At 44.0% G+C, this 15205-nt stretch overlaps 1 protein-coding gene across 6 annotated transcripts in view; it reads left to right on the top strand.

Annotated features, from left to right (window-relative positions):
• LOC134578179 (cornifelin homolog) overlaps positions 1 to 15205 on the top strand; it is a 63164-nt gene that overhangs the window by 24154 nt on the left and 23805 nt on the right. For 3 of the 6 annotated variants that reach the window (XM_063437195.1, XM_063437197.1, XM_063437196.1), the window contains exons 2-4: positions 1276 to 1384; positions 2130 to 2266; positions 5434 to 5597. In XM_063437195.1, the coding sequence (XP_063293265.1) occupies positions 1282 to 1384; positions 2130 to 2266; positions 5434 to 5523 (330 nt within the window). In that variant the 5' untranslated portion in view covers positions 1276 to 1281 and the 3' untranslated portion in view covers positions 5524 to 5597. Of the gene's footprint in view, positions 1 to 1275; positions 1385 to 2129; positions 2267 to 5433; positions 5734 to 15205 lie in introns of all 6 variants that reach the window. The other 3 variants (XM_063437192.1, XM_063437194.1, XM_063437193.1) reach the window with 1 other exon arrangement.

Genomic DNA, 15205 nt, shown 5'->3' with positions numbered 1-15205 from the left:
GATTACTGGAAAGGACAGCGAAATTGAAATGTCCTTGTAGCGGACCCGTGTAACCCGAATGGTTACCTCCGCTAATTCCTTCCTTCAGACACTCTGGAACCATTAAACTAAGCAGACCTCCATTCCCCCAGTAGCTGGACGACACACAGCTCTGGGAGTACAACAAATACATACAGTAATGCCCATCACATACCCTGGTCCCAGTTATGATCCCTGCAAATAGCAGAGCTATCAGATGTACAGAGCCCGAGAAATAATTTAGTAGAGTCTAGGCTTACAGCTCTGTACATACCCGAAAACAGTTCCACGGAATCACTTGGTTTAGGCCAGTAGATTAAAACTCTGCACCTAAACCATGTGGTGGCCAATCAGGAGACAGGGCGCAAACCAATTTGCACCAATTGGTGCTCAGGGAGGCGAGGTATCTCGCCAGCCAATCGAGAGAAAGAGCGCAAGACCAACTTGCACCAATCGGTGCTCGGGGAGGGAAGGTATTTCGACGGCCAATCGGGAGAAAGGGTGCAAAACCAGTTTGAATGGTAGCCCTTCTCCTATTGGCCGTCATGGAATTCTGCGGCTGTGAAGCCGACTTATAGTTCCAGAGAGTTTGCGTCTCTCTCCGGTGGATATCTCCATGTAGGTAGCACCGGAAAGAGTGCTCTTTGGGCAGCTACGAGTCTGGACTCGTAGCTCCCGGGTAGTGGACCCTGCAGTCACTGTCTGCCTTGCTGACAGTCCGGCTGCAGGTATGATTCTCCTTGATCTTCTCTGGCCAGTTATTATTGCTCCTTTAGGAGCAGGTAGGGCCACAGGAGGACCTGAAAACAATGCAGGCACGCAAGTGGACATATGGGGGTATAGCACTCAGGAGGACCTGAAAACAATGCAGGCAAGCATGACCTGAAAACAATGCAGGCAAGCAAGTGGATATGGGGTTATAGGACTCAGTGATGGTGTTCCGTCACAGTCCTGCCATTGGAGACATGTATCAGTTTCATAGACAGCAATTGATGAATGTTTGGAATTGTTTTCTGCTAGCTAATACTACTTTCTAATAAAATATTAATCCAGCCTGGAGTTATCCATTTCCCTTTTTTTGGAGAAAATTGTACAATTGCTGTCATGGATATACTCCAAGGAGACATTTACTCTTTTAGAAGGATTGAGTCTTGTAGAAACTTAATATAGATTTAGTTCCAAATTCTATATGTGAGCTATCACTTTTTATTTACACTTTTGTAAATGTCTATTATGTTTATTACGCTGTCTTGGCAGGTCAAAATGTCTTATGTAGTCGTCTTTCAGCCTCAGTCAACCCATGGATATACAGCCGGCAGCCAGTGGAGTTCTAATGTCTGTGACTGCTGCGATGATATTGGCATCTGTAAGTCCCAGGTGAAAACTCTTGGTATGATGGCCATCTTTTAAGCTTTGTGCAAGACTAGCTAAAGGGTTGATATAGTCATTCCAACTGCATTTCAACAAGAGTCCCAAAAGAGCCCTTCATCATTATTAAAGAAATACTCTAACTACCATAACCAGTTCAACACACCCCTGTATCGTGAAATTTGGATTTACAAAGTTCAGATTATAATATCTAAAGAGATACTCTAATTACAGAGTGAAGTAGTGGTTGTAGTGCCAAGAGTCCCCATGCATTAGTAAACAATGAAAAATTAAGGAATGGTTTGACACGTACTTGGTTCTGTCCTTCCAGTTTACAGTGATATAGTACAGCTGAAGTTCATATTTTTGCGTTAGCATACCAACTTTGGTGTCAACTGGTACTCTCAGTCAATGAATAATGTCCAAAATGTGTATCCTAATGTGGAATATAAGCTTCCAGCCTTGTAAGTCACTGCATACCAGAAGGACCTTGGGTTCCTCACAGTGACTGTTACCATGGGAAAGTGCATTACAGTGGTTATGGTGCTTAGAGTGTTCTTTAAGACATAATCTAACCTAAATAGAGCTGAAGTTTATCACTTGTATTTACATTTCACACATATTACTCTTGGTCAATGTATCTTTATATCCACCAAATCCTACCACTTGTTTCGTAGGCTCACCATGAATACTTCTGTTGTCACTTACTAAGCCTGCTCTTGTCTACTCTCTCTCTCTCTCAGGTCTTTGCGGAACATGTTTCCCCTGTTGCTTGGCTTGTAAAGTAGCCTCAGATTTTGGCGAGTGCTGCTGTCTACCTTGCCTTTCAGGCACTGTTCTAGCCATGCGTACCGGCATCCGAGAACGATACCGCATTCCGGTATTTATTTTATCTGTGTTTCACCTTTTCTGTGATGTCAAAATGCACCAATTCTATGCATTAACTACATGATATAGCCTTGATACTATGATGGAATACAACTGAAGAATGTTCATCCATATTCCTCTCAAACTGTAATAAAAAAGCAGCAACTCACAGACATAATTACTGTAAATGTATTCCAAAATATAGAGTGAGTTAACCGATTTGAAAAAAAGATCACATGAATAGTTCTTAATCATATGTCTCTCTCAGGCAACCGGAGACCACCACCTCAACCGCATTGTAAATAGGGAGTTTATAGTTCAACTTAAAGGACCTCTATAGGCACCCAGACCACTTCAGCTTAATGAAGTGGTCTGGGTGCCAGGTCCATCTAGGGTTAACCCTGCCTGCTGTAAACATAGCAGTTTTAGAGAAACTGCTATGTTTACATATAGGTTAATCCAGCCTCTAGTGGCTGTCTCATTGACAACCACTAGAGGCGCTTCCGTGCTTCTCACTGTGATTTTCACAGGTAGAAGATGCCAGCGTCCATAGGAAAGCATTAAGAATGCTTTCCTATGGACTGACTGAATCTGCGCGTGTCTCTTGCCGCGCATGCGCATTCACCTGATGACGTCGGAAGGAGGAGGTGAGTCCCCAGCACCGAGAGAGCCCGGCGCTGGAGAAAGGTAAGTATTTAACCCCTTCCTCCCCCTTCAGCCCGGCGGGAGGATGGGGGGGACCTATTAACACTGTAGTGCCAGGAAAACTAGTTTGCTTTCCTGGCACTATAGTGGTCCTTTAATCAATATCAATTTTGCCTAAATAGGACAGTGATGATCGGCATGATTGCTTTGGCTTTTATATAATTTTGGCAAGGCAATTTAGGGATACCTTTGTACTGCAGTATTTTATTGGTGTCAACATTTTATATATATATTGTGTTTCTTGGGTCCAAGAAGATGATGACGCACTCCCCACTGCTTCTCCTCCTTTGTATTGAGGTTCCCTTGTTCTCCATCTATCTGCAGTGCAAGGTTTAGCCGATTGGCTGTGCAGGGATTAGCCGAGTTAGTCAAGCGTTGCAGAACTTAGCTCAGGCTAGCTAACGGAAGCTTCTGTGGGGGTAGGGAGTGTCACCAGGAGTCAAATCATTCAAAACAATAAGACTACTTACAATGGGGGAGCAGAAGGGTACCCCTGACAATCGCACTCCTGGCTCTTTAGTGGTTAACCTGCTTGGAGTGTTCCTTCATTGTCTGCAAGTGTGCTGGAAATGTCAGCTCACCACCTCTTCCCAAACTGTAAAGGAACTTTCGATGGATTAAATGTGTCATAAAGGCACACTACTCCAAGCACGTTCTCAATTTGGTTCTGGCAAAGTAAAATGGTTAAAAATCAATATTTGTCTTTTCTAGATCGAGTATAATGATAAAACTCTTCTTTACACAAACCACACTAAATTATAATATAAAAAATATCATAATGCTGCAATCATCAAGACAGTTTATAAATGGAGTACCTGGAGTGCAAATAGAACTATTTACATAATATCTATGCAATTTTAAATTAGTAATAATTTGGTGTAATCAGGTAACTCGATTCTTTATCAGACAAAGGCAGAATTTAATAAAGGAGTATTTATTATGAACAAAACAATTGTCACAGTGCATTCAAATGACAAACCAATAGTCCCATAGTAAGCGCCCAAGTCATTTTCATTTTCATGTTTATACCTGCTGCATTAATCTCATGTTTCCACCTAGCCTGGTGGTGGTATAGGTGGGGGGAAGGAGTAGCTATAGGAACAGTAAATGCCTCCCCCTCCCCCCCCCCCCCCACCAAACACTCCTTGGCTCTCAGACAAACACCAATCAAATTTGAGTTAATTTTCTGTTCTGTGCCTGCTACTGCAATAATACCTACATATATGAATTTGTTGCAAATTATTTATTTCATAGACATGTCACATTACCTTTCTATGACGCAATACCATATACCTTACATTTTATTCATAATGGCTTAAGTTGCACTAACCATATTTAGACTTCTTTTGTAGTGCTTGCTTTCACTGTTCGGAATACATAAAACAGGAGGCATGATTATTAATCTATGGGTTATTATGTTTTTTTTTTTATATGACTCTGGCAGGCAATGGTTTCCTGACTGCTAATGGTCACTTTGCATATCAAAAAGGATCCACTATGTGTGAGGGGATACAGGCATATGATAGATTAGTCAGTTAGTTTACTTTAAAGCTAGACTTGTTACAGGGTAACGCTGAAGAAGCCACGCACAGAGAGTCCGGACACAGGTTAGTTCAGGAAGTAAAGGTCTTTATTCTCACCGATCGGGTCTCAGCTGAACTCCTGTTCAAAATGTCTGAGCCCTGAGCACATGGGGTAGAGGCTTTTTATAAGCTATGCATCCCCCATCTGTACCCTTACACCAATCAACAAACAGGATACACAGGATCACCTTATATGGACAGGCAACATGGCCCTTTTAGGAGAATGGAATGTGGTTTCAGTTCTTGCACATGCTCAGTACATTGATGACAGTATCTTAGCTACATGTAACTAACTAACAGATACAACAGATACCTGTAGTTTTATATGCCACATGGAGATTTTAGGCCTACTAAATTTTGGGCTTAGCTGAAATCCCATCACAGACTTAGAGGCAACTCATGAGTAGCATTTCCCACCTTGCTCTGGTGGGACACTGAAATATGTTCTCTGGGGGTCACAGGTTATTCATTCATACAGTCAGGGAGGAGTGAAAGAGCTCTACCATTTTACTGTTAGCATTCCAATACAGTCAGCATGAGATGGCAGGGAGCACCACCTGGCAGATCCCAGGTAAAAAGTCAAACCATTAGCAAATGTTTGACTACTTATAATAAAGGTCCCCAGAATACTCTGTAGTGGTTATGGTGCATTCCTTTATTCTTCAAACTCCAAACTGTAGCAAGCATAAAACTTAATGACACAATTTAGTAAAAAAAATCTGGAAATTCTCCAACTTGACTATTGTCACATGTTGGCTGTTGTAGCCTATAATTTTCAATTCTTGTACAATGCAGAGATTACTGACCATGAAAGTACCATGAATGCATGTTTTTTTATTTTATTTTATTATTTAATGTTCTTTTCCTGATTGCTTTCTATTTTGTATTCCAGGGCACTATCTGCAATGACTGCGTAAGCCTCACATTCTGTGGCCAATGCGCTCTCTGCCAGATGGCGCGTGAGCTGAAAGCCAGGAGATAAAGAAAGCAACATGTCTACTTGAGGTGCAGACACAGAGAATATAACTGAGCGCCATGTGGACAAGACTGAAGAATGTAAGAATGAAAAGAAATAAAGGATAGTGCAAGATTAACTCTGCCAAGCAGAGACAAACTGAAAAAAGCATGCTATTAGGGACTTTCATTACATATAATGCATGGAGATACCTAGCAAACATTTCATCTATTACTAGTAAGTATATAATTTGTAGATTATGTTAACGTAGTGTACGTATAATCTTAATTTTAATAATGACAGGAGGCGAGTATTTTGCATAACTTTCTTTACTTATGCCTCCAGCAGCACAAGTCAATCAATCAAAAACTTTTAACCAATCCTAGGCCAACATAGCCTGTATATAAGTCTTTGGTGGGCGTGTCTATTCCTCTTTCTTTGATGTGTGAAATCCTGTAACGTCAGGTTGTGGAGTGTCCTTTAAACTGGAACTCTGTAACTTTAAACGAATGTAGCTTGGAGTGAAGCTTGAGAGGAGTTGTCGCCCGGTATGCGAATCATCTTATGCTGGAAAAAACAGAAATAGGTGAAAGGTGTGGAAATGGACTATTGTCCGCATGCAATACCTATATATCCAATTTAGTTAATTAATATATCTAAAGTCTGATAATTACATTAACAAGTCTATTGAGTTGTTAGCTACAGTTATATCTATGCTGAAACTGTGTATGTGAGATTTCATACAGTATGAAGATATCGGTCTGAAGGTCGTCATAACTGTCTGTTAAATGCTGAATGGCGAGTATTGGGTGGGAATAAAACCAATGTCTACGGGGGGGAAAATACTCGCCTCCTGTCATTATTAAAATTAAGATTATACGTACACTACGTTAACATAATCTACAAATTTTATTACATGACAGGAGGCTTCCTATTTTGCATTTTTAACGCTGTGGTAACAACGAAAAAGATGCGTGAGATGTCTGTCGAAAGTAGAAAACTCTGAAGGTGTTTTCTCTAGTCCAGTCTGCCGAGCGCAAGATGTCCGTAAGAGATGCTCCCGCCGAATATGCACGCGAAGCCGCCGCCCCGCGTACCGAGTGGGCCCCGAAATTCGGTTCTACACCTGCCAGGGATAAGAGCCATCGGACCCATCTAGCCAACGTAGTGGTAGTTACGGGTTTGTACGGTTTAGTGTAAGATACCAGTAGTTGACCCGATCGGTGAAAACGGAGCGTTTCGGTAACCTCTACGTACCGCAGTAGGGTGTTCACGACGCATAGCCGCGGAACCGTCGGAAAAAAAGGGTAAGATACGGATGTGGAGTCCGTCTTAGTCCTGCGAGACACCGTGAAGGTAACCCCTTCTGGTGTTACAGTGAAACCGTTTACGTCAAAAGCCCTAACGTCCGCGACTCTGCGAAAAGAAACTAAACATAGAAGGAGAGTCAATTTGGCTGATAGTTGTCTCAGAGACAGGGCCTCGTTGTCCGGCCAGTTCCTCAGGAATTGGATAACTACATCTACATCCCAGAGAGTGTTATATTTCGGGGCCGGAGGTCTGGCTAGTCTGATGCCCCTAAGCAGACGGCATATTAGGGTGTTTTGACCCACTGGTGTACCATCTATTGGGGTGTGGGCCGCCGAAATGGCGGATCTGGTGATATTAATTGAGCGGTATGCTCGTCCTTCTGAGAAAAGGTTTGACAGGAAATTTAGAATGTAGGGAATAGGTGCTGTAAAGGGATCGAGGTCCCTTTCCATGCACCAGCGATTCCATGTGTTCCATGCGGATAGGTAGCTGCGTCTAGTGCCAGGTGCCCAGGAGTCCCATAATAGGTTTCTAGTCGTTTGCGATAGGCCTGAGACATTCCAGGATCCCCGGAAAGATTCCAGACCACCAGTTCCAATCGGTCTTGTGTAATCAACGGATGAGGTTCCCCGTCCGGGTTCACTAGGAGGAATGGGAACACTGGTAGGAGTAGTGGATGGTCTTGAGACAGGGCTAGAAGGTCCGGGAACCATGCTTGGCTCTTCCACAATGGTGTGATCAAGATTAGAGAAGTCCTTGCTCTGCGTAGGTGGTGGAGGACTCTCGCCAACATTGAAAACGGTGGGAACGCGTAAGCTCCCGTTTGTGGCCATTGTTGGAGGAATGCGTCGACTGCTTCGCTTTGAGGGTCCGGAAGCCAGCTGTAATACCTCGGTAGCTGAGTGTTCGTCCGTGATGCGAAGAGGTCTATGTGTAGCGGACCTCTTACTTGTCTTATCCTGTGGAAGGTAGTGGTGTCCAGGCGCCAATCGCTGCTGTCTCTCCAATGTCGGGAGAACCAGTCCGCCGTGAGGTTGTTGACTCCCGGTAGGTATTCTGCCTTGATCGTGATGTTGCGGGGTAGGCAGAAACGATAGATGTCCCTCGTCGCTTCTGTCAAGGCCCGTGATCTGGCTCCGCCCAGGTGGTTTATGTACCGGACTGCCGAAAAATTGTCCATGCGCAAGAGAATGCAGCAGTTGGACATGTTCTTGGCCAGGCTCCGGATTGCGAAGGAGCCCGCTATCAACTCCAGGCAGTTGATGTGTAGGAGTTTCTCTTCCTCCGACCATGGTCCTCCGGTGGACGCCTGTGCACAGTGGGCTCCCCAGCCCCATAGGCTGGCGTCCGACTCCAGGACGAAGTCCGGGTTCGGACCGAATATGGCTCTGCCGTTCCAGGCCTCCATGTGGAGGAGCCACCATCGGAGTTCTGTCCGAATTTCTGTTGACACTGGGATCCAGTGGTCGTAGGTCTGTCCTTGCCTCAGGTGATGGGCCTTTGCCCGTTGCATGGCCCGGTAGTGTAGCGGTCCTGGGAAGATCGCTTGTATGGAAGATGACAAAAGGCCTATGATTCTGGCCAGGAGGCGAAGCGGAATTGAGTCTCTTCGAAGCACCCTGCGTATCTCTTTCCGTATTGTTGCAATCTTTGAAGTGGGTAACCGGAGAGTACACGTTCTCGAATCTATTTCGAATCCCAGGAATTGAACCACCTTGGCTGGTTGGAGTGAAGATTTTTCTCTGTTGATGATGAAACCCAAAGACTCTAGCAAGAGCACTATGGATCTCGTTTGAGATTGAAGCCTGGGTGCTGATTCGCAGAATATCAAAATATCGTCCAGGTATATTAGGCAGCGGATGCCCTTCTCTCTTAGGTAAGCCATTACCGGCTTCATTAGTTTCGTAAAGCACCATGGTGCTGAGCTGAGGCCGAATGGGAGACAGGTGAATTGGTAGGAGAGATGTTTCCATGTGAAGCGAAGGAAAGGACGGCTGACGCGAGCTATTGATACCGATAGGTAGGCGTCCTTTAGGTCTAGTCGGGTGAACCAGTCGTGTTGCGACAATAGGTCTCTTAGAAGGTGGATTCCTTCCATTTTGAAATGTCTGTAGGTGACAAAAACGTTCAGTTGCCGTAGGTTGATGACTGGTCTGTAGTCTCCGGTTTTCTTTTGGACTACGAAGATGTTGCTGAAGAAACCCGTATCGTCTGGGGCGGGTTCCACCGCCCCCTTGTCGAACAGGGTTTGGATCTCCGTATCTATGATTTCGGTGTGTAAGGCCGACGCTCTTATTGGTGGTGGGCGTCGGTCCTGTACCGGGGTGTCTGAGAATTCGATCTCGTAACCGGCTACTGTATTGAGGATCCAGCTGTCCGAGGATATCTTTTCCCATTCCTGTGAAAAAAGAGACAGTCTGCCTGCAGTCATGTGCGAATATAGAAAAGGTATGTCGGGAATGCTCACTTGCATTGAAGCGTCCGCGTCCACGGGTGCGGGTGCCTCTTGAACGGAAGGATCCTCGCTGGAAGTTGGATCTCGAGGTTGGAAAGAATGCTTGAGATGATTGGTGTCTGGGGCCTGTAGGCCAGAATCGGCTGGTGGCTCGGCCCCTTTGGCGACCAGCCCTGGCAAAAACTCCCCTGCGTGGTGCGGTGTTACGAAATACTTGCTTGATGGAGGTCTGAGCCTTATTCAGAGTGGTGAAGATGCTCACATGTTTCTTGAGCTCAGTTATGAATGAGTCACCAAATAGCTGACCGTTCGCTAGCGGTCCCATCTCTTTCTTGCCCAGCTCCATCAGTTTCGGGTCCATTTTCAATAATGCAGTTCTGCGGCGTTCTGCGCACATTGCTGCATTGGTGTTGCCCAGCATACAAATAGCCCGTTGTGCCCATTCGCGTATAGTGTGGGCATCCAGTGTAGTGCCTTGGGAAAGGGCTAGGTCAGCCAGGTATAGCATTTTCGCTAGAGGACCCAGGATGTCAAGGAGCTTGTCTTGGGATTCCCTAAGGCCTTTTTCTATCCCTTTCCGCGGGTCTCGGCCCGCGCGGGACATGAACAGGGATACAGTAGAATCGAATTCTGGGGTCACTGCGATTTTGTCTGGTAGAGTTGGTCTTGGGCATTCTGCCCGAAGCCTTGCCCTGACTTCCTTGTCCATTGGCTTCCTCAGCCAGAAGTGGATGAACTGAGCCAGGTGATCTGGCAACCCCCATTCTGTCGATCTTGGGTGTCGGATCGTGCGGGGGTCGAACATGGCCGTCCCCTGGGGGTCTATGAAGGTGCCCTCTTCTTGATCAAGGTATGTGTCTTGATCGCATTCCTTGTCTTCTCCTTGGACATCTAGCCAGTCTTCATCATCCGAGTGTGAAGCCTCCGCCTTCCATTCGTCCATGATGTCGAGCGATGGAGGGGGACTGCGATCGTCGTCCTCTGAGGACGGAGAGTATGGAGGGGAAGGTTCTCTCCTCGCTGCCTGGCGGCTCTTTTTCACTGGAGCTTTGCCTCTATGTCTCTGGGTGTCCGATACGGTGCCCTTCCGTTGCCGTTTTATGGCGTGGAGGTCTCCGGGGAGGACATCTTCCATTACTTCCGTGGGTAGATCAGTAGCTGTATCGGGTTTTGGGTTCTGCATGAGCAGTCTGCCAATAGCTTTCTCCACGGAGGCGGCTACCGCTGAGTTAATAATAGTTTGCCAATCTGATGGTGGTAACTGTGGTGAGTCACTCATCTTGTGTTGTATGTTGGGTCTGTCTGTGGAAGACAGAAGAGTGTTAGGTTCCGAAATATGTGAAAAGCCGTAAGATACAGCTTTCACTATTAATGTGGTGTCATATATAGAGTCACATATAATGGTATAGCAGGGGATGAGCCTGCTAGTATTGAGTCACTTAGTTTTAAAACAGGGGTGAGACTGTTTGTACTAAGACACTTGATTTATAGCAGGGGATGAGCCTGCTAGCAGTGAGTCACTTGCATACATACAACACTTATGTATTTAGCAGGGAAGAAACCTGCTGGCACTGTATCATTTGATTTGAAACAGGGTATGAGCCTGCTGGCACTGGCACTTGTATTATAGCAGAGGATGAGTCTGCTAGTATAGTGACTCTTTGTGTGTAGCAGGGGATGAGCCTGCTTGCACTAGTGACTCTGGATGGAAAGCAAGGGATGAGCCTGCTTGTATTGTGACTTTGATAAGTACAGTAGGGGATGAGCCTAACTGTATTGTGCCTTTAAGATGTACAGCAGGGGATGAGCCTGGCAGTACTGTGCCTTTAAGATGTACAGCAGGGGGTGAGCCTGCGTGAACTGTGCCTTTAAGAAGTTCAGCAGGGGATGAGCCTGCATGAACTGTGCCTTTAAATATGTGCAGCAGGGGATGAGCCTGCAGGCACTGTGCCCTTAATAGGATTGTATGTGACAAAGGTATATATACACAGTATGGAAAAAACGAGTATTAGAAACTAAGGATGGGTCGTTTGAATAACGACCGTAGGAAACGCTAATGGCCGTCGTGGGTCTCGCGAGCGCGAGATCCAAGATGGCCGCCGTTCGCGCCAAAACGCTAATGCGGTCCGCGATATGATCGCGGTCCGCCGTCCGTTACAAAGGTCGCCCTGAACGGAATAGTCCCTCCAACCCCACACCCTTCTCCTGAATAGTCTCTGTATTACCTCCCTAACACAAAAAAACGAACGCGGTCGCGTAAAAACGCCGCGGAAAGATGACAGGGAGAAAGGGAGACAGTGGTGAGGAGAAGTAGGGCAAGAGGGAACAGTACAGAATAAATAAATGAACTATATTACTGACAGTATTAAATAGAAGAAACCAATGAATTTCTAACAGTATAAAAGTCAATAAAAGTCAATAAATCATTTCAGAAGTAGTACTCTGACCTGTGCCTTCCGGAAGCAGCAAAGAAAGAGGAATAGACACGCCCACCAAAGACTTATATACAGGCTATGTTGGCCTAGGATTGGTTAAAAGTTTTTGATTGATTGACTTGTGCTGCTGGAGGCATAAGTAAAGAAAGTTATGCAAAATAGGAAGCCTCCTGTCATGTAATAAAATTAAGCTATTCTGTGTGTTTTTGAGCTGGGCTAACTGCAGGATTCAAGAGACTTATCCATCACACACCCTAACAGGAGATCTATGGGGAACTTGGGATTACATTTAATTGCTGTGTGTATCCTTGTTTTAAGAATCAGCTTTCTGGTCCAGCTACATTCCATATCATTGGTTAAAAGCTCTATATAATAACATGGCACATATGATAAATCAATGTATCAGGCTTTGTTTACTAGTGTAACGGTTACTTATGAGTCTCTTACTTTAGCAAGGATGTTATTTTGATGTTATTTTGTGCCCAAGGTTTGTTATTTTTCTATGATTTGATTTTCTTTTTTATAATACCAAAAACAAACAGTGGCGCATTTGGCATAATACTTAATAATCTTGTCCAAATCTATAAATAGATAACCCCCTTCAGCACCACAGGAGGGGGACCTTGAGGGTGGGGGCACCCTCAGGGCACTATAGTGTCAGGAAAAGCGCTTTGTTTTCCATACACTATAGTGATTCTTTAAAATAAAAAAAAGTGTTAAAATACAAAGTGTTTTGGAAAACGAGTCAGATTGCAAGGTTTATTATACGCACTGATTAATATCCTACAGGCACTGTGTGAACCATAACAAAAACCCAAAATTCAAGCGCTTTTCCAAACATATGAGAGTGGAACTAACCGTGCACAGAAGTGATGTCACACATGTGCTCACAATGCTCACAATGCCAGCAGCCAGTGATGTCACATGCGCACCACAAGATCCTCCCATCATAATCGCATACTGTGCTGTAGATTTCTGTGCTCTCCTATGGAAGACTTTGAGACATTCACCGCAGCAATGAGAGAGAGCCTTTATTGACCTCACTGCATGCACATCCAGAGCTATCATGCAATATCTGGTTGATATCTGGGAATTCCCACTGCCTTCTGCACTCTGTTTACTGTTAGAAACAGCTGAATGAATTTATTGGTATGTGACTGTGTGTTATATATACACAGTGCATCGAACAAGGAAAAGGCTAGTTACACGCCGGAGTGTCCCTTTAAGAGGTCACTCAAACCACAATCACAACTTCATCTCACTAAAATGGTTATGGTGCAAAGACCCTGTCCATGTAACCTTTCTTTTTAAAAATGTTTCAACATAAATTATTTTTGCCAATTTCGGTATGCCAGTCAGCCAGCTGAAATTCATTTCACCTTGCTGGCGATATCTATTTTGATCAGCCTTACTTTTGGATCACCATGTCCAGCATGGTAAACCCAGATGCCTTAGACAGGCTGCCCATAGCTGGGTGATTTATACACACAGTGTCAAAGTTCCTGCTGCCTAGTTCCTGATTTTGACATTTGCTCTTAAGAAAATACAGAGTTCAAATGAAAATAAAACACACGCCGCTGCGTTCGAAGATGCCTTCTACTGCTGGACTACAGGTCCTATCAAAAACAGAGAGAGAAGAGTCTGTCACTCAAGATAGTAGATATAACTATGTGTGGTAGAGTAGGTGAGGCAGTTAAAAAGAATACTTTATTAATACAAAAATGTATAGAAAATACGCACAAACACATACATAATCATATAACCCTAACCATCGCTAACAGTCTAATGCGGTGTATACAACCGTAGTCAATAGAAGGGAAAGACAAATATGAGGGGGAGGGGAGAAGGGAGTAATAAAACTAGGCGATGCAGAATTCTCAATGCATAGAGAAGTAAGTAGGAAAACTGTATCCTAAATAGAGAAACAGTAATAACCTAAAAATATCTGTGCAAAAAATGCATCCAAGAAATGTATCAATCTCGAGCTACTGATGAGACACTGGCAGTGTTCAGTATGCTCATAAGACTGAGAGTGTAACAGTGTATGGCAGGTAAAATAGTAAACCTGCACCCGATACTATAAAGCAGCAGACAGGTTGAACTGATCCAAAGATCAGTCGCTCTAGTTGGGGATAGTCAGTTTCAACGTAGCTTGCAAGTGAAATGTGACTTGCAAGAGTGCACAATCCGCACGGAAAGTAACAGTCGTAAGAAAATATACCAATATAAGACTCCCTCCAGCTATCTACTCGTGTGATAATAGGGACGGGGGCTACAATCGTCAGTAACCGTAGTCCCTAATTAGACATAGTAACCTGACAGTAATGAAAGGTTAAAGAGTGAGTAATCGATGGAATAGTGCCTTCATGGGCACTAGATATAGAGAAAAGCGTATAAAAAGGAGGTATTAGAGTAAGGGAGCTCTAAATAAATACGTGGTTGTAAAGGGATCCTGTACATCAGAACCTAACGATCAGGATCAGTACCATGGTAAGTATCCGGCTAAGCGCTTAGGCTGAGAATGGCTGTCAGCCGTCAGCAATGCAGAGAAGTTCCCGGGAGGCTGTATGATAGCGCCCGTAACACCCAAGGAACAGTAATAGAAACAAATATAACTTCTCAGTGCTGAATAGTTCTCAGTGGAGAGAGGAGTATCTAACTTAGGAGAGGAGCCGGGAACGTATGTAACTTACATGGTAGTGAAATAGGAAAGAGACCTACGAATAAGGAATAAGAGATTTTGGAGAAACAATGATTGTATAGGGGAGAGCAAGGAAATGGAAGATGAATGGTAACCAAAGGTCATTTGTAAAAGGGAACAAAGGATGGAGAGTGAGATCAGAAAGACGATGAAGAAAAAAGCAAAAAGAAAGTGTGAAAGGGAAGGGGATTGGTCTGAAGTGAGAGGAGAAAGTGATAAAAGTGATGGAGAGAGAAGAGACAAGGAGGATGAACAGGGATATTTACTAAAGTAAGAATACAAAGTGAATTCACAGCGATTTTCACATCTAAACCAGAGTTGCCACAGTGAAAGCATTGCCGAAATGGAGGAATTTTCTAATGTGGATATTTTATCTTAAATCTAAAATTTACTTTGAATTCACCCGTTCGTGAATAACCCTGTAAGATAGGAGTGTAATAGTTCATGGGAGAGAGATTTAAAAAAAATTAAACAAAAATTATGGTAAGAGATGAGAGGGATGGAGACGGCAGAGCGGATAGTGATAAGGAGATTTGGAAATAAACAGATTGAAGAATTGACATACGTTTTTTTTTTTACTAGAGTGAGAATTTAAAGTGTATTCAAAGTGATTTTCAAATTTAAGTTAAAAATAGCCAATTTAAAAAGTTCTCTAAGTCAACTATGCTTCAGTGTTAGATTCTTTAGCCTAAACATTAAAATTCACTTTAGTGAATAGCCCTCAGAGAGCCAGAGAGAGAGACCTGCTTCTTTTCTCCTTTTTTTCCATTTCTTTGTTCAATCCCAAATGGAATTAGAAAGGCAAGA

This window comes from Pelobates fuscus, chromosome 11 (genome assembly GCF_036172605.1).
Source record: "Pelobates fuscus isolate aPelFus1 chromosome 11, aPelFus1.pri, whole genome shotgun sequence".
NCBI classification, from domain to species: Eukaryota; Metazoa; Chordata; class Amphibia; order Anura; family Pelobatidae; genus Pelobates; species Pelobates fuscus.
This window is presented reverse-complemented; position numbering and strand designations above follow the sequence as displayed.